Consider the following 24,319-nt stretch of genomic DNA (forward strand, 5'->3'; position numbering starts at 1 on the left):
AGGAGCTAAACACGTTCATAAATGGTTACGTTACGAAAGATCTATGACAACCGCATAAATTTCAATATGGATCCCACCAGTCCACCGCCCCTCTTCCGCTTCAAACCACTCCACCGTCCTATAATTTAGTCAAAGGCCATACAAGAGTTGCTTTTAATGTTAATGCTTAAGCGCGTCATCTTAAGAAAGGGGGAAGACGTTTCGTGATTTGGCAAGAGGAAAATGGGGATTGGATTGACCCAAGGCATTTCTGTACTGTATAATGAGTTAATAAAAACACATCACATACTATACTATGTGCAAAAAAACTTTTCATATAAACTTTACCATTTACCCTCAAACCTCAAATCTATGTGAGTTTTACTGACTGAAAACAAATTATGAGAAATAATGTGACACCTCAAACTTTACCCCGATACTCTATTGTTGCATATTTATATTTCCAAACACTGTCAAAGCTGGCCGTATCCCAATAGCAGTTTTGCCACAGATACTTACGTATCTTCCGTCGATTCTCATCAGGACTCCAAGTTGATTTTCAAATCCTTTTGGTATGGAAGAATCATAGGATTCAATTGGGAGTTGTGGCACTAAATCATGAATTAAATTCAAAGGGCCAGAGCCAAAGCTCATGGTAGTGTTGACTGGCAGTAAACAAGTGACACTCAAATTTTTACCCAAAGCTTAGAAAGCTACTGTGTTTACATCGCTAAAACCAACATTTATGAGTCCTTTGATCGCTGTCAGAAAAAAAATATCAGTATGATTGAATCATGAACAACCCGCCGACTGCTGAGTTATTCAAAGCTGGGATAATTTTGGAGGTGCGGGGAATCGAACCCCGTGCCTCTCGCATGCGAAGCGAGCGCTCTACCATATGAGCTACACCCCCGATTGGTTTTCAAGTGAAGTGTAATTTTAAAAACGTATACTAGAATTTCACATCCACTGCAAAGATACTCGCTAGTTTCATATTATTACTGCATATATTTCCGACTCCCATTCCAAGTAAATAGGAATAATGTTTTTAATTTTATAAGGAGATTTATTGTGTTTCTTAAAATAATGATAAATTAAATCTTGAAATTCTTCATTCTTTTGAATTACTCGTTTTCAACGTATGGATATAAACATACAACCTTCAAAATCTTACAAATTTATTAAAAATATTTTGTATTAGATACATACTATATCAAACACTCACACCTAAATATAAGTATATTTACTTACTAATTTCAAAATAATACTATTAATTTAAAATTATTGAAAATAACAATTAGGTCCCTCATCATCTCCTAAAACTTTTCAATTTCCTATTTAATATATAAAGATTTTTTCTTTATAGTGGTCTATTCATTATTATTATTATTATTATTATTATTATTATTATTATTATTATTATTTTGTTACCTTTTTGTCGAATAACTAAAAACAGTTTTGCTTTTTTATCAAACCATTATGCTTTTTATGATTCACATTGAACATAGAAACAAGTCATTAAAGATAAAAAAAAATATTAACTGGAATTAGGTGGGACGTAAGGATCTCTCCTACTTTAACCAGTGATCATTCGATCCTCACTTTGGGTATGAAGTAGCTTTAAAATTCGTGCCTAGTATTTACCCCTTAATGGATCTATAGAATACGGAGAATTAGTCACTAAGTTCGCTCTGATGGATACATTGTGAAGCTAATAAAAGATATAAAGAATTTATTTAAATTTGGCTGTACTAAGTTAATTGAAGAAGCCAAGCAAGAAATCAAAGTTTGTCATTTCTAAATTTAAGGAATCCTCAAAGATGGATGATGTTTTATTAATGGAAAGTGGCATCCTATATTTACATTCACTAGACAATTTGTTAGTAATTATAACTTTCACCTTATATTTACAACTTACTGTTACAAAATCTGTAAATGATTCTACTTTTTACTTGAACCATTTGGAACTAAAACATCAGATTCAGAAACCACCTTGCAGCCTGTCTGCAAAGCCGATAGCCAGGTGTCCACCTACCAAAACACAGAAAATAATAAAACTCAAATTTGATCAATGCAAAATTTACATGGACACAGTGAAATTATATGATTTTCTTCAACCTTACTATATATGCTTAGAGGTGTATATATAGATGATAGAATTCGAATCTCAACTTATTAGCTGTGTGTGCATAACGGTGATTATATGTACTAACCAAATAGACTAAGGGTGAGTTTGTATGGGCGGTGCGTTTACTTGCGGTTAGTGTAAAAACAGCGGTGGCGGTGAGATTAGATACTGTAGCGATACTGTAGCGTAAGACAAAAAGTAAGCTAAACGCACCGCACCGCACCCAATCCCTCATCCAAACTCACCGTAAGTCTTGAGTTGACCTTGCTATATAGAGAGAAAATTAAACATATTACACTCAGTAACATAGCTTAGCTTCATCTTAATAAATTGCAAATAAGCAAATGCGGAATTGACCTCAACTTACACAGGCTCAGTACTCAGCAGCAAGCATACTTTACAAAAATAACATGAAGCAATAACGTTTATGAGTTTAGAACAGCACATTGTACTCTGTTCATATATATGCATATTAAAGACACATTGTTTACCTGTATTTGAGAAACATGTGAACATTCATAGCGCAGTCCTTGGCGAGTTAAGATATAAAAGGAATATCGTGTTCCTTCATCTTCTCTCGTAAAACTTGGCAAGGAACCTACTTCCACCACATCGGACAGTAGGGTGGAATCCTGAGGGCTCAAATCTGCAGATTGTAAATTAAGAAGTTGATTATCAAGTCATGTTTATAATTAATATACCAACCTGTTTCATGTATCCTTCAATCTTACTAGTTTACTTATTGCTTTTTCCAAGTTTAGCTCCATTTGAAACTTAATTCATCAAAGGGTTAATTACCTGTGGAGCGTAAATAGAAGAATATACATTGGCCGTGAAGAACAATGAATCGAGGAAGCCAATCGTTGATTTTGGTATCATCGATAGGAGCAGGTTCTCCGGGTAAAGCTGTCCATCTCTGAGAATGAAAGATATGTAGGAAGATCATTAACCAGGAGAGTAACAGTACTGCAAGAACAAAGAGCTGGATGCAGGATAAACTTGATACAAATGATAGCAAAATTGGAAAATGCATACGGTTCGAATGTACAAATAGCCAGAAAGTCGAGCCGATCGCAAAATCCCATCGATATGTTCCAACCTGCAATGACACAGAAACATCATCACATGCAAAAGTATTGTATCCAAATCTGAATATTACGTAGGGATATTATTTGCTAGACCTCAAGAACTAAAGGTTCATATATAGTTGACCAAAATATACATAATAGTTCAAAGGACAAGATTCAGCTCTCCTTTACCGAGCTTTCATGTGAGCTTCTCTCTCTTCAATATCAGCGAGTTCCGATCTAAGTGATTCCAACTCTGCAGCCGTTAACTGAACCTGAAAATGGAGGTGACTAAGGGATGTATGATAATCAATGACAACCAAATGGGAAGTTCAAAGAGGCTGTTAAATGAACCTTTTGCTGACCATCAGCACCAGTCCAAGGCAGTCCCCGCAAACTGAACAGATTCAACATGAATGCACCACTTCTCAATCTTTGCCGAGACTATAAACTGCTACGGGACCTATCCTAAAGCGGAACCCTTCAATATTGAGATAACATGTATATCAAAAGAATAATCAATCACTCATGCTTCCTAGATTTAGAATTAAAATCTCATAAATCTAATGTGTCATATAATTCGTATCTAACCCACTTACAGGGACAAGGTTTTCATGAACCGGGAACAATTAAACCATTGAATTTTCAATTTTTTTTACATCAAAGTGAATCAATTAACCCGTAATTAACAGCTCAAACTATTACAAAAAGAGAACAAATTATGCCCCATATTCGAAAGCTAAAACAACAAACTAAAAGCAAAGCAAGAAAACTAATAAAACCAAAATCCCATTAACCAAAGTAAATAAGTAAAAAAAAAGGTTCTGCAGAGCTTACAGAAGTTGATCTCTTTTTGTATACGCAGCAGGAGCAGAAAAAGAAAGAATAAGTTTGAAAGATACAGATAATGATTTGGTTATAGAAAAAGAATTTCTAACAAAAGATGAAGAGATATTTTTCTCTTATCGCTGTTGTGTTAACGGGAAGTGTTTTGACTTTCCTCAAACTTGTACATAACCATGACCGGTGGGTAGAGTCGTTTCTGTATGATCGTATTGCTTATTGTTAAAAGACCATTATACACCCATCTTTTCTTGTTTTTTCCCTTCGGCTCATGGAGTGAAAGAAAAGGCTTGATAATCTGCGTTACCGACGCTGCCCCTGTTGAGTTGATCCATTGATCAGTGCTGGATGCTTGTTTGAGTCAAACAATTCCATGAGCCCAATCTTTGATCCATCATTTATCTCTTCGCATCCACTGCCTAATACAATTGTTACCATACCGATAATCTTGATTTATGCGTATGCTGTTTACTCTAAGTGATACATAGGTAAATAGAAATTCTAAGGGGAAAGTAAGTCCGAGTAGTTCCTTACTTTCGCCTTAGTGCCTTGGTGATCTAATCAAGAGATTACCCAAAATTGATTTCAGGTAACAACCTCCACGTGAAGATCTTGATAGTTGAGGACAAAGCTAATAATTGTAGTACTTAGGGCCAGTTTTTCATTACTTTTCAAAAGTGTTGTGGAAAAGTACTTTTGAGAAGTGCTTTTGATAAATGTTTTTGAAAATTTTGAGTGTTTGATATTGTTGTCAAAAAGTACTTTTGAAGAATAAAATATCCATTTTAGACATGATATTATAAAGTAAAAAATATGTATTTAAATAATGTTCAAATTAGTTAATATTATGATATTTTAGCAAAAATATAAAAAATATATTATAACTTATTGTTAATATTTTAATATATAAAATTAATTTTAAATATATCTAAGTAATTAATATTAATTAATTATTAAATTTAATTAGAATATATAAACTATATTTAAATATTTAAATATAATAATTAAATATTTGTAATTGGATATTGACACAATTGTATTATTATAAAATTAATTTTATTTTTAATTAATGCTTTCAACACATTTGTATTATTTTATTTTAAAATGTATTTGAATATATAACTCATATTAGATATTAACATAACATAGAAAACATAAATCTAACAAATTAAAATATTACATATATTTGGATTGAAGTTTTAAAAGGGATAATATTTATATATCAAATATAAATACTAAAAATTTTACAATAGCATTTACAATTTAAAGTGAATTCATTAAACTAGAAGCTATAGCATCTCTTGTTAATTCCATTTCAAAACCACTTAAATTGTTTGATTCACCGTCATCATCACTATCATCGTCGTCGTTGTCATCATCATCACTTTCCTATTAGCAAGGAAGGATTTAGTGGAATAGTAAGTATCTTGTTTTGGATTTGGTAATTAAATTTTAAATAACAATAATAATCTCACATTCAAAAAGTAATATTTTATTAATTTAGTTAGAGAATGCAAAAATTATAAACAAGCCTAGTTAAACTCGATGTAAACAAGCTTAATCAAACTTGAACATGAGCTTAAAAATGATGCTCGATCGAGCTTGAGCAAAGTATCAAACATTGAATTTTAAATGAGCATGACTCGACTCGATTACACCCTAATTATTTATCTACTTGATTACTCGGGGTGTTGATTGGTCAAAGAAGGATTATAAACTCATTTTGATTACTGCTAGAAACACCTTAACCATGGTGGATAACGATCAGTAGGGATGGGAAAGCTACCGGTACTATTGGACTTGTCAAACAAAACGTGGTGTTATGCTCACTAGAACTTGATTGGTAGATAAATGAGCAAAGCTAGTTATAATGACTACGGTGGCAATAGTAGAAAAATTCTTCCAAAAATCGAACTTACTAGCTTCATCACTGAATGTCATCATTTTGCATCTCTCCAAATGAAAGCTTTTTTTCTTTTTTCTCCTTTTTGGTGTTCAAGAGAAAATATACACATTTTGCAGTACTGTTACATGAATAACTTAAATGAAAGGCAACACCTTTAACATACATAAAAAAGGATTCAAGAGCATTAGTATGTACCAAAACTCGATGCCATCTCTTTTATTTTGCCTTCAACTTTACTTCAATCAGTCTCCTTACAAATGAGGGAGGTTTTCCCCTTCTTAGTCAATCCGCGACTGTTATTTTTTTTTCACTACATAAGCTGCATAAACAATTCCAAGCAAATGGGAAACCTCAATAATATTGTTTTCCATAATCAGAATATGAAGAAAATCGCGGTCGGATTCTATTTTGTAATCTGACTGAGAAAAATGGCCTTAAAATTAATTAAAATCTAAGCAATTGCTGCTCAAGTCTCCTCCAGCAAAAAAAAAAAAAAAATCAGTCAGATGGGCCAATCATTTTCTCTGGGACCACAAGAGTGTCAAATTCTTCGCTTGTGAGCACACCAACGCTCAATGCTGCTTCCTGCAGAAGATAAGCATAGAAACAAGTGTAGGTTATATTCAGTATTTCAGCCATCAAAGGAAAGGATTAGGACAAACATTGAAACAGTTCCATATGAGAACAACTTAAGTGAGGTCGAATTTCCATATTAAGATGTCAGTAAGCACAACAAAACAAAGTCATTGCTATCCATGATTGCATCAAAGATACTCAAGAAGTGAACCATAAAGAGAAGAAACAAATCTCACCTTCAAAGTGGACCCCTCCTTGTGTGCTTTCTTGGCAACTGCTGCAGCATTGTCGTAACCAATTTTCTGAAAGCAAAGAGATCATTACAGACGTGTTCAAAATGCAAAAGACTCATTGAGGAACAACTGATCCTAGATAGAAGCAGGGAAGAGAACTTACAGGGTTCAAAGATGTGACAAGCATTAGAGATTGCAAGACCATTCAAAATGTCACAAGACAACATATGATCATTAGCTTGACAATCTATCATATGATATCAAAATAAACTTAAAACATTCAAGATGTGGCATCAACTGACCTCATGCAGTAATTTAGAAATTCTTTCCCTATTGGCTTGAATTCCCCTCACGCAGTTCTTCTCAAATGAAGCAGATGCGTCACCCAGCAATCTTAATGACTGATAGCAAAGGACAATGATCATCAATGAATGAAAATGAACACAAGTGGAGAAATCAAGTCAAGTCAAGCATATGATTTTCAAATCTCAAAATCTAAAATATCTTCATTGCAAAACTCGCATAATTCTTATCTATAATTTTTATAGTCTTAGGAAATTAAGAGATTTGGCCTTTCAAATGAGTAGTGCAGAAAATTTACAGATTCAGATTTTGAAGCATTGAAATCAAGCATACAATTTTCAAATTGCAAATTCTAAGAATATTTTTCATTGCAAAAACTCACATAATTCGTACTTATAATTTTAGTGAAGTCATATGAAATAAAGAGAATTGGCCTTTCAAATGATTAGTGCAGAAAATTTACACATTCAATTTTGTAAGTGTTGAAATTAAATGAATGCAGCTTTTCAATAACTTTGGTAATAGAAAACACATACATGCAGGAGTGCATTAGCAATCATTGGCTTGAACACATTCAATTCAAAGTGGCCATTGGATCCGCCCACTGTGATAGCAACATGGTTACCCATTACCTGCAAGAAACTTTCTGTCTTGTTATAGACTGATAAAATAAAGTGAAAATTTAACCACCACAAGATAAAATCTCCAGCTGGACAATACCATCTAAATGTGAAAAAATAATAGTAACATATATTTACCTGGGCACAGACCATAGTGATAGCCTCACACTGGGTAGGGTTTACCTTCCCCTGAAACAGAATAACTTCAGTCAAACTAACAAGATTATATGGGAAGAACAATAGTCAAAGGGAAAATAGAATAGAAGTAAAAAAAGGACTTTGCTGATAAATGAATCCATGGAAATTGAGATGAGAATCTTACAGGCATTATACCGCTGCCTGGCTCGTTTTCAGGAAGAATGAGCTCACCAAGGCCACATCGGGGACCACTGAATAAGAAAAATGCTGAAACCTTCAGAATAATGCCAACCACACTCACTCACACACACACACAAAAGAGGGTTATCCAAATTGCAGACAAACCTTCCCAGTAAGCGTATGTCATTTGCAACCTTCATCAGGGACGTAGCAACAGTGTTTAGGGCTCCGCTAGTTTCAACAAAGGCATCATGTGCAGCCTGATTAAAGAGAAATAAATATTCATGAATGTGTAACTATTTTGCATGACAACTTAAAATGGAAAAATAATCAATTCCTTCAACCTAAAACAAAATGGAAAAATAAATAAATAAAAGCTTGATCAGAGAGAGCTAAGAGATTCACCAAAGCTTCAAACTTATTTTCTGCTGTGACAAATGGCAAGTTTGTCTCATCTGCTACGGCAGCAGCAATTTTTGCATCAAACCTAGATCAATTTTAACATTGGGCATTGTCAAGTTCAGTACGAGAATCCTAAAGGAACATTGTTATGATGATAAATAATGCTCTCAAACAAATAGTTCATTCTTTATAATAATTTCAGTTTTAAGTTTGCATTTAGTAAATTTGGTAACAGCAGCTTCAAGCCATGGCACAGCAGATGCAACATCTATTAATATAAAAATAATATATAGAAAGTTTACACAGGTGCACTAGCTTTAAACAAACATTCAATGGCCAAAGAGTATTTCTGAGGCTCTGACCATAAAATATAAGAGATAAAACATGAATTATAGCTTAAAGATCATAAAGGGCTTGGATCTTAATAAATCAGAGAGCAATATTGAAGCAACCAGGTAAAATAAATAAACTATATAGCATCAGAATAAAACGAACAAAAGAAAACCAACTGAAATTGACAAAGGAAAATAGACATAATTACAAAATCAGAGAAGCAATGTTCAAGGCTAAGTAACATACCCTTTCTTTGTGTTCAATCCAAAACAAGATGAGGGCAAAGAACCAGCGTAGCAGCAGAGGGAACCAGTAGAGAGCAGAGAGCAGCGTAGCAGCAGGTACTGGGCGTCTTGTGGCTAAAAAGGTAAAGTAACTAGCCCAAAAGCACTTTTTGGCTGAAAAGCTAAAAAAATTTACTTTTCATCTGCCCAAAAGTACTTCTCAGAAGCTGAGAATTTGCTATCAAATGAAAGGTGTTCTTCATTACTTTTCAAAGAAAAGTACTTTTCCAGCTAAAAGCTCATCTCAGCCGCAATGAAGAACACAGCCTTAGAGGCGCTGAGGAATATACATCAGTGGCAATTGTGCTTTCTAAGAACTTACCCTAAATTTGGAGATGCATTTGAGTAATTGATTCTAAATTCAAGTTAAATCGACATAAATTACTAATTTATGAATTGAGGTTGAATAAGTGAGATTAATTTGTAATTGTTCCTTTTTCTTGCATTCATTTCGTACACTCTTTACATTTATTTTCTTTATTAATTGTTGACCTATATTAGTTAGTGAGTCAAGTCAATTGGTTGAAGCCACTTGAACATTTTCTTATGGGTTTTGAAATTACCTCGATTTGCACTTGTTTCGAGTTATTGTATAACATGTTTGCAACTAATCTAAACTTCTTCCAATCTTGCATACATGTTGGCATCTAGGTAATTATTCCATCAACTCTTGGAACATTAGATTAGATGTTCCTTGTATTTCTCCATTTTTGATCATTCATCAAATTGTAACAATGGGATCTTATATATTTCGACTTTCCAAAATGATAACAAAGAGATTTTTTTATTTTTCTTTTTACTTACCTTAAAAGATGAAGTAGCAACCATCTCTTTAGATTTAACAAAAACTGAAGGAGATATAAGTTTCTTAACAATGTAATCAAGTTCATTATGGCCAGGTTTGAATCTTTCAACAATTGAGAGATCATAATTTTGGCTTTCATATTTTATGAGAATGGCTTTGGAATCATTTGACTCTTGTTGTAACGCCCATTGCCCGAACCGACCACCAGTTCTAAGCTACAGAATGCTACACTAGTTACCAGAGCAACTACAAACAATTTATAATTCAATTCACACCATTAACATTCAATTATAGGCAATTTGAGTATATAAAATTATATACATACATTTCTACGTCTTATACGAGCTTATGAAAGTTGTAACGCTAACTCGAGATCAAATTAGGACAAAACTGTAACATTTTTAGAACTTCAAGTTGATGTCGCGATGTCGGGGGTCCCTCGTCGCAATACAACATACTGACTAGTTCTCGTCCTAGCGACCAATACTCGACATTGCGTCGTAGCATGGTAACTTGATCTCGTCGCGACGTGACAAACTGTTTCTGCAATTTCTAATGAAACTCCAACTTGAAATTTTCAATTTAACTACTTTACACATTCATACCATAATTTCAAACAAAACATACAATCTTTATGAATCAAATATGAACAAACAACTTGATCAATATTGTACCAATGTCACTGTAACACCCCTAATCTGTCTCTGTCGCCGGATTAGGGTTATGGAGCATTACCAAAAAATTGGAAACATTTAAACATCATAACATCCAATAATTAAAATGTATCATAAACCATTCATTCTCATATGCATAGTCCCTAAATCGAGCCTTCGAGGCCCTAAAAAATAACTTAGAAGCAATTTGGGACCAATTTGAAACAAATTAGAAAGTTTAGGAAAAAATCATAAAAATTGGAACAGGGGTCACACGGCTGTGTGGCCAGGCCGTGTGGAATCACCCCGGGCCATGTAACTTTTGAACAAGGGATACACGGCCGTGTCCCAACTCGTGTCCTTACCTGTGTAACTCATTGAGTAGGGTCACATACCCGTGTACCAGGATGTGTAACTCTCGAAGTTGCCCCACACGCTCGTGTGCCAAGCCATGTGCTAGGCTGTGTAACTCACTGACTTGAACCTTAAGGAATCTTTAGATGACACACGGCCGTGTCGCTAGGCCGTGTGCTTCACACGGCTATGTCACACGCCCGTGTTCCAAACCGTGTGAACCCAACATTTACTTAAAATTAAGCCATTTCAAAATCATTTCATGCATAAACATATAATCCAATTATGCACACTTTAAAGGTACCTAAACATCATCCAAGCACACATAAAGATACCATTTCAAAGATCCTAATTCAACTAATCAATATGCCATTCAAAGGCACCACAACTACATCAAAACACCATTTACCAAATCATGTTAACATTACCTAATTCCATGCATAAAGATCTAGTTCTATCATGTACTTAAACACATCTTAAATGACCATTATCAAACCAACATCTCATACGAAAAGGCCATACACATCCATTACCTAAAAGTGACCAAAGAAACCTAATTTAACAAGCATTACAAGTCTATCATCCATACATAAACATCAAGGCACAAAACATACCAAATTTTCCATTTACACACCTACTATATACCATTACAAAAGAACCTATACATGATAATATTTCCATTTCCATACATGATAACCTAGCTCAAATATGAACTAAAACATATCACAAGTAATCATTTTCAAGTCATCATAGACATGGCAATATAACCTTATAAACAAGTACTTAAAGTAATCAAAATCACATAACTTGGTAAGGGATCAAAGTGTACCAAACCAACATAGCTTTCCAAAGCTCATACATGCCAAAACACCATTAACACATACACCATAATACCATTACAAATCACCCTATACATGCCATTATAAACCTTAGTTAAATTACTCAAAAGCTACCGAATTGTCTACTGGATAGTGTGATAGGTCTCCGACAAGCTTCCAACCAATCGAGCTTCCGAAAATCTATAAAACAAAGGAAAATAACTACATAAGCAATGAATGCTTAGAAAGCTCGTATAAACTTAAAACATAACTTACCATTTCAATAATGAAATTGATAGAATAAGTATAAACCTTTACCAATGCCATAAGTTTAATAAAAGCCTATATAACACCATCAAACTCACAAGTTAGTATACTTGTTCATGGTACATATGAAATCAACCATATATAAACATAACATTTAATTCATCCTCGTTACCATACGATCGTGATTCATTCTATTTGCTTACTTACTGTTTTCAATACCATAAGTTTAATTAATATAAGCCTATTCAAGCATCATCAAGCTCACATGTTAGCAGCTTCATTGAAAAATCATATAAACTCATTTATAACATAAATAGATTTCATAAGATACATTACATACATGTTAAACCTTTCATAAAGTCATGAACCTTTCCATTGAGTCACTTATCGTTCCATTCCTTTTCTTAACTATTGAACCATCTATAATTACATCGGATACTTGGGAAAGATCACACGAAGTGTGCCTTTACATATAACCGTAACATTTCCTTTACATCAATGCTCACACGAGCTATGAAATGGGATTGCTCACATGTTTTGTGGGTCAGAATGTAAGCTACACGATGCTGCTCACACAGGTTGTGGAGAATCCGTAAAAAATGTAGGACTCAACCATCGATAGGACATTCAAGATCAGCACTCAAAACATGAAATCCCTAATGACATGTCATTTGTATCCTAAGAATTCTTAAGGTTCAACCAAGATTTATTATCCGTCTATTCATTATAACATTGATACATTTATATTCAATTCAAATTATACTTAAACAACATAATAAATAGTTAATTTGACTAACATTAAAAATGATTGTAGTTCATACGAACTTACTAGACTAAATTGCAACAATGACTAAGTATAGGGGCTATTGGTAATTTTCTCTTATCCTCGATTTCCTACTCGTTCTTGATCTAAAATAATAATTCCATTCAATTCACCAATTCTAACAGAAAAATCAATTTATTTTATGAAATTAAGTCTTTTTTGATATTTTTACAAAATTGCCCCCAATATTTTACTTTTATACAATTTAGTCCCTAAGCCCAAAACATGCAAATTAACTATTTTTATTCAATTTCAAGTTTATCCAAATTGTTTGGAACCCTATTACACCCCACATTTGCTGTTATTTTATAGCAAGTCCTTGTACTTTTACTAATTTCACATTTTAGTCCTTAAACATTAAAATTACCAAAAACTACTTTACAAAATAGTCCTATCTAGCAACCTAGCTTAAGATTCTACCATAAAATTTCAATAACATCTCAAATTCACCCATGGTAAAATTGTAAACATTTAACAATTTAGCAAATTGATCCCCGAGTTAGCTAGATTAAGTTGCAACGATTTCAAAAACGTAAAAAATACTAAAAAGGGACCCAAAGAGTATACAAATGTAAGGGAAGCAAAAGGCCGAAGCTCCAAGCTCCCAACAATGGCGTTTCGATAGATGAAAGGAAATAGATTAAGAAGATTGCTTTATGTTTCATATTTTAACCTTATTATTTTATTTTAATAATAAAATAACATATAAATTAAAAGTAAATTTAAGCTCAAATCGTCCCACTATTTTAAGAATGGGTAATTTACCAATTAAGGCCATCCAATCACGTCTCTTCAATAAATTAACACCTTTAAATTAATAGTGATTGACTTTTTCAATTATTATGATTTAGTCCTTTTCGCTTAATTAATTATCTAAACATTAAAATTTCTTAATCAAACTTTAATACATCCTTAATAACACTCCATAAATATTTAATAAAATATTTACGGCTCGATTTATAGAAACGAGGTCCCCATATCTCATTTTCTAAAACCACTTGACTTTAGGGTCATACCACTTGAACCTAATTATTCATTCAAATAACATAAATTGCCAATTCAAAATTTATTTTAATACTATATTTGACACGTAAATATTAAATAATAACATTTTACAAACTTACTCGTCGGATTTATGGCCCCGAAATCACTATTTCTGACACCACTGAAAAAGTTATGGTCACATTTCCTAGTTCAAACCAATCAAACCCTTAAACTACATGTTTAATCATTTAAGCTATGAAAATAACAACATTACCTATTTCAACCAATATATATAGTCTTACCAACATTCATTTGACCGTTTCAATTATGCCAAACCTAATAAAATATGTTAAAACGAACTTGTACAAATTGAATTAAACCATTTAACTTAGCATGTAATCTATGCCATCCATCCAAGTTTAATTTCATCATTTACTTATCTGACCATTCGAACTATCGTACTTATAATCTTTATCATGCCAACACTTATCAAATGAGATCATTATGCATACAAGCATCACACAATACCAAACATGTATCACTTAGTTCACATAGCAAGTCAATTACATAAGTTCCAACTATTATCAACTTAACACATAACATTAACACCAAATTGACCATTTGTACAACAAAGGACCCTATTTACATGCCACAAAGTCTAGATTCAAAATGAATTTATAACTATTGTCTCAGGATAGTGTGTGCTTCTTCACTGATCCGACTCTACAGTTTCGCAAAGTGTAAATCTACAAGAAAGGTAAACAACTAGGGTTAGCATTAAGAATGCCTAGTAAGTTAAATGGAAACTAAAACATACCTTAATCGTTAAGGCATAGTTAGCTAATATATTTGGCAATCAACTTAAATATCCTTTAGCACATTATGATATATCTAAACATATAACAACATCACCAATTAAAAGCATTAGTCACATTCCCAAATCATAAGTAATATTGAAGCTTAAATTAAATCCACGTGTCAAGTATCAACAAATACCATTTCATTTCCAGTCCATAGTTAAATTTTCATTCCCAATCAAATGAATATTGTCCAATGGAACTATAGTAAAATGGACTCGTACACACGTGAATAAGTTACTCATACAAGCTGATAATATATTAGAGTAGCTCACATAAGCTGACATTATATCGAAGTTACTCGTTTGAGAAAAACCTTTGATACGTATAACCTGAAAATATGCAAAAATGCTAGATATTTCAAAAACATGTAAAATCCCTGATCAAACGCACGTATAACCTTAAATGGCATGCCATACTTATATTAACCTTTTATTAAGTTCACACGGGCATAATTTCTGTATACATATATCATTACCAACATTTGAACACATTTACATATTCCATTTACGTGTCCGATAATCAACCAACATTTACATTTTTACTATATCAAAATATCCAATATCCATGTAACTTTTCAATTCAGTCCAATTTACACCATATGTGCCATATTCACTAAATTCTACTTAAATTTAGCATATAGATACATTCAAACATAATTCAATCACAAAATAGAATAAGGAGGTAAGTCCCAAATGAACTTACTTGTTCAAAATACGTAAAGTGGATACTTTAGGGGATAATATACAATTTTAGCTTTTCCTTCCATCAACTCCACTTCAACCCAATTCTTGATCTAAACAATCATTTTATATCATCAATCAAAACCAAATATTTTCATTCTATGCTATGATATGTATGAATCTATATGAACTCACTTTTTCGATATCTCTAAAATTTTATATTTTATTCAATTTAGTCCCTAAACTCGAAATAGTTATAACTTCCAATTCCTAGCTTGGATAAAAATCGATTTCATATATTCTCATCGGGGACCTTATACTTTCTATTTATAACATAACTTCATAATAAGCTTTATATTTATTCAATTTGGTCATTAATGTAACGAAGTAACAAACAAGTTAAACTAACTTTACAATTTAGTCCTTTTATAAACAATGATAACTTTAAAAAACTTTATCATTTTTACAAATTGATGCATGGGCTAGCTAAATCAAGCTCCCATGACCTCAAATGCATAAAAAAATACAAGAAAAATGACCTAGTTACTTTAATTTCTCATTGGTTGAAAGTTTGAATGCTTGGAATGGTGTTCTTTTGTTTGAAACAAAGGTAGGCGGTGAAGGGGAGAAAGATGATACATCTTTTTCCACTAACTTAGCCTTTTATACTATGATTACATGCTAATTAACTTGGTTTAAATAAGTTAATCATGTTTTAATTAGTTTAATCAATCTTTAATCAAGAATTAGTGGACTCTTTCATCATATTTCACTAGTTCCTATTGCAAAAATTGTTTAATTACGAATTTAAACCTTCATCTAATTGATATTTAAGTCCTCAAGCCTTTTGACAATTAAAACTCTATAGCGATTGAACTTTTACAATTTAGTCCCAAGGCCATAATTTACTATTAAATTGACAAAGTCTCTTAACTAAACATGAATACATTATTATATTACCCTCGTAAATATTAATATTTAATATTTATAGACTCGTTTTATTAAAGTGGGGTTCTCAAACTGTATTTTTTAGTACCACTGAAAATCGGGCCGTTACACTTGCTCATTTGCTTTCAAAGTTGCGTCTATTTTAGCAATCATCTCAACCTGTTCCTCGATAGTTTTGTCAAGCATTTGTTAGCATTCTTAAAATCAAAAATCACATTATCTTTTTCTTTGATCTCCTCCACAAGCTTTAGATTTCCACCATTGAGTCTAACATTTTCGTCCTCCAAAACTTGAATCAATTGACATAACCTATTCCAATTATCCACCATTGGCTAGTAAGCATCCTCTAAGCTATTAAAAGTGTAACATCCTCAACCATTTTGTTTGTCGGATTCGAGTATGAGTATCACAATCAAACCGGTTTACCATTCAGACTAAATTGTCACTAAGTTAAAACAATTTGTATTATCTATTAAAACAACTTACAACAAGTCTAAATTTTAATACAAGGTTTATGGTCCTAACTTCGAACCCGGAGAAGTTTAAACAATTACAAATTTAATCGCCTCATTTGGCGAAGTTCTCAAAGGCAACCCCTAATTTATGTGCTTGACATTTCTTTGTATATCCCTGTGACTCTTCAAGAGATGACTTGGTCCCTCGTCAAGTCTCTTATTTCGAAATTCCTGCATTCACAGAACAACCCTAGAAATTTCATGCGAACTTAGTGAGATTTTTTGTTCACATGCATTCACCACCTATTCGGGGTTTTAATAAATAAATGATAATAATAAAAAACATAACAACTCTCTGGTCATTTGAATAATTTCTCTTAGATCGCTAAAGTGGACTCGAGATTGATTTCACTCTTATCCGTTGATGGATAAATCGACGAGCAATTTCCTTCTGGTCGCTCTACCAACCACTCATAAGCCTTTGCCAATTCCTTTAATTATCTCGGCATCTCGTCGGACTCTACCCATTTCTTTACTTTTATTCTTCATTCCATTTACCACTATCATGGGATTTCTTCTCCCCACCATTTTTCCATGTTAATGAGACATTCCAGTTTACATTTCTAAAGGCTCTTATTAAATATTCTCACTCTATTTAGTCCATGGTGGTCTTTGTCCTTATTTTAATCTAGTATGACATAATCACCTTACTTCCGTCGGTGTGATTAACAAGGTTTCACACCACTCTAGCAAACCAAGTCTTAATTTAAAGTGTGACTGAATTATTTCTTTGTGATCTGCCTAACTTGCATTACCTATACTTTTGGCGTAGCATAACCTTCTTCTACAAATCAATTTGGTCTATGACACTCAATCACTGATGCTGAATGATCATTTGATCCTACAGATTATTTGCCATGTTCATAGCCTTTTGGCTGACACTACCTTACTGATTTTCTCCTTAAGTGGAATAGTCTTGACAGACACTTCTATCATCTCGTATATTCACCTTTGCTAATGGGTTCTAACCACCCTTCCTTTCCTCAAGGGCTAACCTATGTACATATTATACGCCACTAGTCTATGTGATTTCTCTAAACACCCTAGGCGTTCCTTAATGGTAGATCCTTGTCCACGATCCCTTGTTAAACCATTTCTCATTCGCCTGTATATCGACCAGTGCTATTACATCATTTCCCATGTCTGATCCTCATCGAGTTATTACCCTTATGCCCTACTAGTTTGTATGACCACTATTCTAGTGGTCTTTTATTATTCCTATTATGTTTCTATTAGCTAGTAGATTCCTTCAGCTCATCGCTGATTTGTCGCTTGTTCATACTTCTATTTTTCTTTCAACCCGTTTTCCTATTGGTGGGTTGTCTTATGCTCTTGTTCTAAATTCCTTCTCGAGTTTATTGTCTCGATGGGATTTCATTCATTCTTTCTTCATGCTGCCGTAGCCAAGTTATGGTCTTTGCAAGTACCCTATGTTTAATGTCCTGGGGGCTCCATTAGTTGTCATGGTTCGACTATGGCTTTTCACTTCTGAATTTCTGTGTTTAGAGTCCCGTCAGACTATCCTGTGTTTAATGTACCATCGGACAATATTTGATTCCATAACATCTTTTAGCTATGGTCTTACTTTCTCTACTGTCAATTCATCACTTGATGCCATATCATATTTCAGCTAGGGTCTTACAAAGTATCATCTGTGTTTATTGTCTTGGTAGATTACCTGGGTTGCCATAGTCCAACTATAGTTTTACACCTTATATTTTTTGTGTTTACTGTCCCGTCAGGCAACTAAGATTCCATAGTTCAATTATGGCCTTAGCATTATTTACCTGATGCCACATCATCTTTCAGCTATAGTTTTACTTATTTCCGTTTTGATGCTATCAGATATTTTAGCTATTGTAACGACTCGTTTTCAGAGAAATCAGAATAGTAGTTTTGGGATAACAAATCTGAGGTCGTAAAATTTATTTTAATATCTATGGTATGTTATAATTATGGTATAAAAATTTTGTGATGAAATTTTACCGTTTGTATGCTCAATTTGTGAAAAAGGACTAAATCGCGTAAAGTGTAAAAGTTGTGTTCTATTAGCTAAAAGTATTAAATAGCAATAGAAATTTAAAATGGAGGTAATTGTATGGTAATTAGCCCATTATTTGAGTTATTGGATGTGCATGGCATGGTATTTATGAAAATTTAAAGTTAGGTAAGGGTAAAATGGTAAAAAGGTAATTAATGATAAAAATAAAGTAAAACAAAATAGTTATCATCTTCAAACACGCATGAGCTGAAAATTTCAGCAAGGAAAACACCATTAGAAGAGCTTTGAGGTTTGGCCAAGCACTCCCTTGCATGGTGAGTGATTTGCGTTCTGTTTTTAATGATTTTTATGTTTCCGGGATCATTATAGCAAACCTAGCTAGCCCGGGGACTAATTTGCAAAATGGTTGAAAGTATAGGGTTTTACCATGAGTATAATCTAGTTTTTTGGAATTTTAGTGGAAGAAAATGAATCATTGTGGTTAGTTAAACAACATTTGTTAAGTGAGTTTTGATGAAATTGTTAATTAGGGGTTAAATTGAGAAATATGAAAATTATGTGTTAAATGTGTGAATTTGTGGAATATATGGGCTGTTATAAGCACATATAAAATTTTGCTAGGCATAAGTGTAGATGAAATTGTATGAATTTCATTTTATGAGTCTCGGGACTAAATTGTAAAGAAGTGAAAAGTATGAGGGCAAAATGGTAATTTTTCCATAACTTGAATTTTGGACTTAATTGAATGGATTGAGAATTAAATTAGTTAAATTTGGTGATGTAGATCAAGAAAAGCCACATTCGGAATTAGATCAAGGTAAAGATAAAGTAGTGAATTTATCGGTCGAGTTTCTTCGTATTAATTCGAGGTAAGTTCGTATGTTAACAAGCTTTAAATTACATGTTTTTTGAATGCTTTATTATTATAATTGTTATGATACGACTCCATGAAAATGTTCGACGAAGTCTCGACGACGTAAATATCCCGGTTGAACCTTAGGAATAGATAGGATACAAATGACATGTCATTTAGGGTTACCATGTTTTGGGTGCTGGTCTTATACATCCTACCAGTGGCTGAGTTTCTGGCATGTGTTGCGTTTACTTTACAGCTTGTGTGAGCAGCACCGTGTAGCTACGTCTTGACTGACAGCTTGTGTGAGCAGGCCCATTGATTGCTTGAGAGTGGGCATCTATATGAGATATGAGATAGATGTCGTTTTAACCACGTATTGGCACTTAGTGTGTGAGATACCTGAGTATTCGTTAGTGTTCCAAAAGGTTCAACGGGCACAATGATGATACGAAGTTATGCGAGTTCGATACGAACTAGTTTAGGTATTCATGTGAAATACGGGAAGTAATTCATAATTGATGTATTCATATATGGCTAACATGACTGTGAATTATGTGTTAGGCTTTGGGCCGATTGGAGTTAATCTATGCATTAATTTTTGTTTACCTAAATCGTGGTTGATTTGGTAAGTTGTATTTATTAGTTATACGAACTTATTAAGAATAATTGCTTACTCTATTTTAATTTTTGTATTTTATAGTGATTCAGAAGCTCACTCGGTTTAGAAGTTGTCAGAGACTATGTCACACTATCAAACTCTCATTTTGTTATTTTGGACTATATATTTTGGTTAAATGACATGTATAGGTGTTTTGCTAATGTAGCCTATATGTTTTGTTGTGTATTTAGCCATTTGATTTGGCTTGAATATGGTATATTTTTTGTTATGTAAATGACTTATGATAAGTGGTGTATAGTGGTTATGTGAATGCTTTGCTTGTGACTTGGTATTTTGGGTACCAAATGGTTGAAATTGAGATGTAGTGTGCACGCTATGTTTTAGGCACAATGCCTTATATAGGTGATGACCATCTAGGCACATTTTGGAAGTATATTTTGATAGGTTATAAGTGGTCAATGGATGTAATTATGGATATCATGTTGTATGTGTGGATATTACAGGTTATAAACTTGATATTGGTTGGTTTTGAATGCTTATTTATGTCATGGTTGTATTGCATTGTTGAGCTTAGGTTGGTACCACATTGGGTGAGAAATATGGCTTGGAAAATGACCAATTTTTCTCCACACGGGCAGAGACACGGGCGTGTGTTCCCTGATACTTCTATAGAAATCAAGTCAGTAGCTTCACACGGCCTAGCACACGGACGTGTAGCTTGGTCATGTTGGACAATTCAGTATACCCTTCAGTTTTCACACGGCTTAGTACACGGCCTGACACACGGGTGTGTGAGGCCATTTTGAATGGTGCACAGCTTAGCACACAGGCGTGTGGGTTGGCCGTGTAACCCAAGTCAGTGAGTTACATGGGGTCAAATACGTGCTAGGACACGGCGGTGTAATCCCACTTCGAATGCCCACACGGCCTGACCACATGGGCATGTGTCCTCTGCACTTTGAAAATTTTCCATGTTTTTCAAAAAAATTTTTCCTTGAGTGCTCGGTTTAGTCCCGAAAAAATTTTAATGTCCATTTCGGGTCTCGAGGGCTCATATTTGGGACTATATGAATGAATTTGAATGGTTTTTAATTTGAATGAGAAATGAGTATGAAATGTAGGATTGATTTTATAAGTTCGGTAATGCTCTGTAACCCTGTTTCGGTGTCGGATACGGGCTATTTATTGGTATTAGAGCTACTGTTTAGTCGATTCTCGAACTAACGTAGCGTATGTGAGTCTAGCTATACATGCCATTTTATAACCTGTGATAGTGTGACATCTTTTGACAGTTTAAGATCATATGTTTCATATAGTAATGGATTCCAATCGAGCAGACTCTGATGATTTTGAAAGTAATGCACTGGCCTCCATTCGCGGGGTAGCATCGTCTGAGTCTAGACCCGTGTCTGAGGGTCGTGGAGGAGAGGCTAAGGAAGCATTCTTCCAAATGATGAATGAGTGGTTCACTGAGTTTGTTCGAACTAATCTGGCTACTCAGCAACCTCCACCCCATATTTTCCCCAACCGATCCCTATAGATCTTCAAGTTTTAGAACCGGTACGTATGAACAAACCGCCAGTTGATAAAATTTGAAAATATGGGGCTGAAGATTTTAGGGCGACAGTTGATGATGACCCCGAGAGAGCTGAGTTTTGGCTAGAGAATACGATCCGGGTTTTCGATGAGTTGTCTTGTACACCGTCAGAATGCATTAAATGTGCTATGCCTCTTCTAAAAGATGCCGCATATGAGTGGTGGAGCACGTTAATTTCTGTAGTACTGCGAGAACGGGTCACATGGGAATTCTTTCAGATCGAGTTCAAAAAGAAATATATAAGTCAACGGTTTCTTGATCAAAACTGCAAGGAATTTTTAGAGTTGAAACAGGGTCGTATGACCATAGTTGAGTATGAAAGAGAGTTTGTTAGACTGAACAAGTATATATGATAGTGCATTTTAACCGAAGTGGTTATGTGGAAATGTTTTGAAGATGGACTGAATGAAGATATTAAGCTTTTAGTCGAAATAATTGAACTGAAAGAATTTGTGGTTTTAGATGATAGAGCTCACAAAGCCGAGGAGCTTAGAAAAGAAAAGAGAAGAGCCGATTCTGAGGCTAGAGATTTGAGAAAGAGGTCAACGGGTAAATCATATCATTCATCGTCAAATAAATCAAAGGATTTTCATAACCGTTTGACCACTTTAGTAGGGTATTCCAATAGAGATCGTGGTAAGCAACACATAGGTTCAAAAGCTCAAGCCACTTCAGTAGCGAGCGTTGGTAGTGTCAAGGCCATCAGGCCTGAGTGTCAAAGATGTGGAAGTCAAAATTTTGGAGAATATCAAATGATTAATAGAACTTTTTTTAGATGTGGTTCATAAGAACATTTTTATTCATGATTGTCTTAAGTTACCAGAGAAAAACAAACTTTCGACTGCTCGACCGAGCAATACAGCTGCAAAAGGGAGACCACCCCGTAATACTGGAAATATGAGTGGTAGTTGAGGTGCAACAAAGGATTTTATTGTATGATCCGAGGCACGAGCGCCAACTAGAGCTTATGATATTTGTGCTCGTAAAGATGCATTGGCGCCAGATGTTATCACCGGTACTTTTTCTCTTTATAACACTGATGTGACTGCTTCCTGGATCAACCCATTCATATGTATGTACAAGCTTAGTATCTATTAAGAGTTTACCTGTTGGGTCCACTGAATTTGTGGTTAAGGTATCGAACCCCTTAGGTTAGTACGTTTTAATTGATAAAGTTTGCAAGAATTGGCCTTTGATGACTCGGGGTTACAGTTTTCCAGCCGATTTGATGCTTTTACCGATTGATGAGTTTGATGTGATTTTGGGTATGGATTGACTAACTTTGCATGATGTGGTTGTGAATTTTAGATGAAAAGTTATTGTATTGAAATGTCAAAACAGTGAGACTCTTCATATTGAATCCGATGATTCGAGTGGTTTGCATATTGTGATATTGGCTATGCTAGCACAAAAGTATGTGAGAAAAGGTTGCGATGCTTAACTTGCGTATGTACTTGATACAAATGTGTCTGAATCAAAGATTGAATCAGTGCCAGTGGTTTGTGAATATCCAGATGTGTTTCTAGAAGTGTAACACCCCTAACCCATATCCGTCACTACATTAGGGTCACGAGGTATTAACAGACATAACACAATTGAATACAATTAAAACAAATACATAAGTCACAAAGTGATTTATAGAAATAAATATATAATTTACTTCATAAAATACATCAATCAAAAATGCAAAGTCAATCATCATTTTAATCTCAAATATTATAAACACAAAACCAAATTTTATTTATCAATTTTATTTATAATTACCAAAACCGTATATATATAATTTAAAATTATTATACCTAAATCAATTTACAAAAGTCTTTCATTTTATTACCATGTAACAACACATTTCATAGCACATTTTAAACATATATACTATTATGTAAATTCAACTTCTAATCCTATGAGTTTAGCTTCCCAATAGTATAACCCCGATCAAACTCAATTCCAACAATTAAAACTTTTATAAAATTAAACATTCATTTAATCTACTTATAACATGCAAGTAAAATATTTCTAAAATTTCAGATAAATACTTCCATTTATAAGTATAATATATATACGTATATACATAATCATATAAATCTAACTTTAACAAACCACATAACCACATAACCAAGCATAAATATAAATACACATATACATAGTCATATAAATCTAACTCTAACAAACCACATAACCAAGCATAAATATATCAAGTTTCATATAATCCTAAACCACAACCAAAATATGACTAATTTATCATTCAAACCAAAACCAAATAAAACAACTAATTTAGCCACATTTACAAGGCTTTAATATAGATTTACTAGCAAAATAACAATTTCATCTAATCTTAGACTATACATGCCATAGACTCAAAAGGAACTTCAACTTAAAATACCATTATCTAGCGATAGTGTAATAAGCTTTTCTGACGATCCCCGATCTCGAACCACTTCAAAAAAAATCTATAAGACAAGGAAAATAAATAGAAACAAACATAAACAGTAAGCCATTGATAGCTTAGTAAGTTTTTAACAATTAAATTAAAGAATTATAACATT

The 24,319-nt window shown here is 33.5% G+C and overlaps 2 protein-coding genes and 1 non-coding gene across 6 annotated transcripts in view; all 3 read right to left on the bottom strand.

Annotated features, from left to right (window-relative positions):
* Positions 1–819: 819 nt before the first annotated feature.
* TRNAA-CGC (transfer RNA alanine (anticodon CGC)) lies at positions 820–892 on the bottom strand. Its single transcript has one exon. It is a non-coding gene; the product is annotated as a tRNA-Ala (tRNA).
* An 889-nt stretch (positions 893–1,781) lies between these two features.
* LOC105791341 (uncharacterized) lies at positions 1,782–4,496 on the bottom strand. Of its 4 annotated transcripts, XR_008198412.1 has the most exons (8): positions 4,012–4,496; positions 3,529–3,655; positions 3,367–3,449; positions 3,143–3,206; positions 2,906–3,023; positions 2,599–2,753; positions 2,193–2,374; positions 1,782–2,010 (listed from the first exon to the last, which is right to left on the bottom strand). XR_008198412.1 is itself a non-coding variant. In XM_012619376.2 (7 exons), the coding sequence occupies exons 2-7, from the start codon at positions 3,586–3,588 to the stop codon at positions 1,921–1,923; spliced, it is 570 nt and encodes a 189-aa protein (XP_012474830.1). In that variant the 5' UTR covers positions 3,589–3,637; positions 4,012–4,491; the 3' UTR covers positions 1,782–1,920. The 4 variants fall into 4 exon arrangements, 3 of the variants coding, with proteins under 3 accessions (XP_012474830.1, XP_012474829.1, XP_052490216.1); XM_012619376.2 differs by lacking the exon at positions 2,193–2,374 and having other exon boundaries at positions 3,529–3,637; positions 4,012–4,491; XM_012619375.2 differs by lacking the exon at positions 2,193–2,374 and having other exon boundaries at positions 4,012–4,486.
* Positions 4,497–6,113: 1,617 nt separating this feature from the next.
* The window catches only part of LOC105793278 (uncharacterized), a 47,833-nt gene continuing 29,627 nt past the window's right edge, over positions 6,114–24,319 (bottom strand). Inside the window, exons 4-14 of the mRNA XM_052634829.1 lie at positions 9,797–10,012; positions 8,955–9,067; positions 8,379–8,460; positions 8,139–8,233; positions 7,978–8,044; positions 7,794–7,844; positions 7,572–7,667; positions 7,037–7,133; positions 6,896–6,927; positions 6,736–6,801; positions 6,114–6,508 (exon numbers count right to left, since the gene is read on the bottom strand). Of these exons, the coding sequence (XP_052490789.1) occupies positions 6,422–6,508; positions 6,736–6,801; positions 6,896–6,927; positions 7,037–7,133; positions 7,572–7,667; positions 7,794–7,844; positions 7,978–8,044; positions 8,139–8,233; positions 8,379–8,460; positions 8,955–9,067; positions 9,797–10,012 (1,002 nt within the window). The 3' untranslated portion in view covers positions 6,114–6,421. The remainder of the gene's footprint in view (positions 6,509–6,735; positions 6,802–6,895; positions 6,928–7,036; positions 7,134–7,571; positions 7,668–7,793; positions 7,845–7,977; positions 8,045–8,138; positions 8,234–8,378; positions 8,461–8,954; positions 9,068–9,796; positions 10,013–24,319) is intronic.

This window comes from Gossypium raimondii, chromosome 8 (assembly GCF_025698545.1).
Source record: "Gossypium raimondii isolate GPD5lz chromosome 8, ASM2569854v1, whole genome shotgun sequence".
Lineage (NCBI taxonomy): Eukaryota > Viridiplantae > Streptophyta > Magnoliopsida > Malvales > Malvaceae > Gossypium > Gossypium raimondii.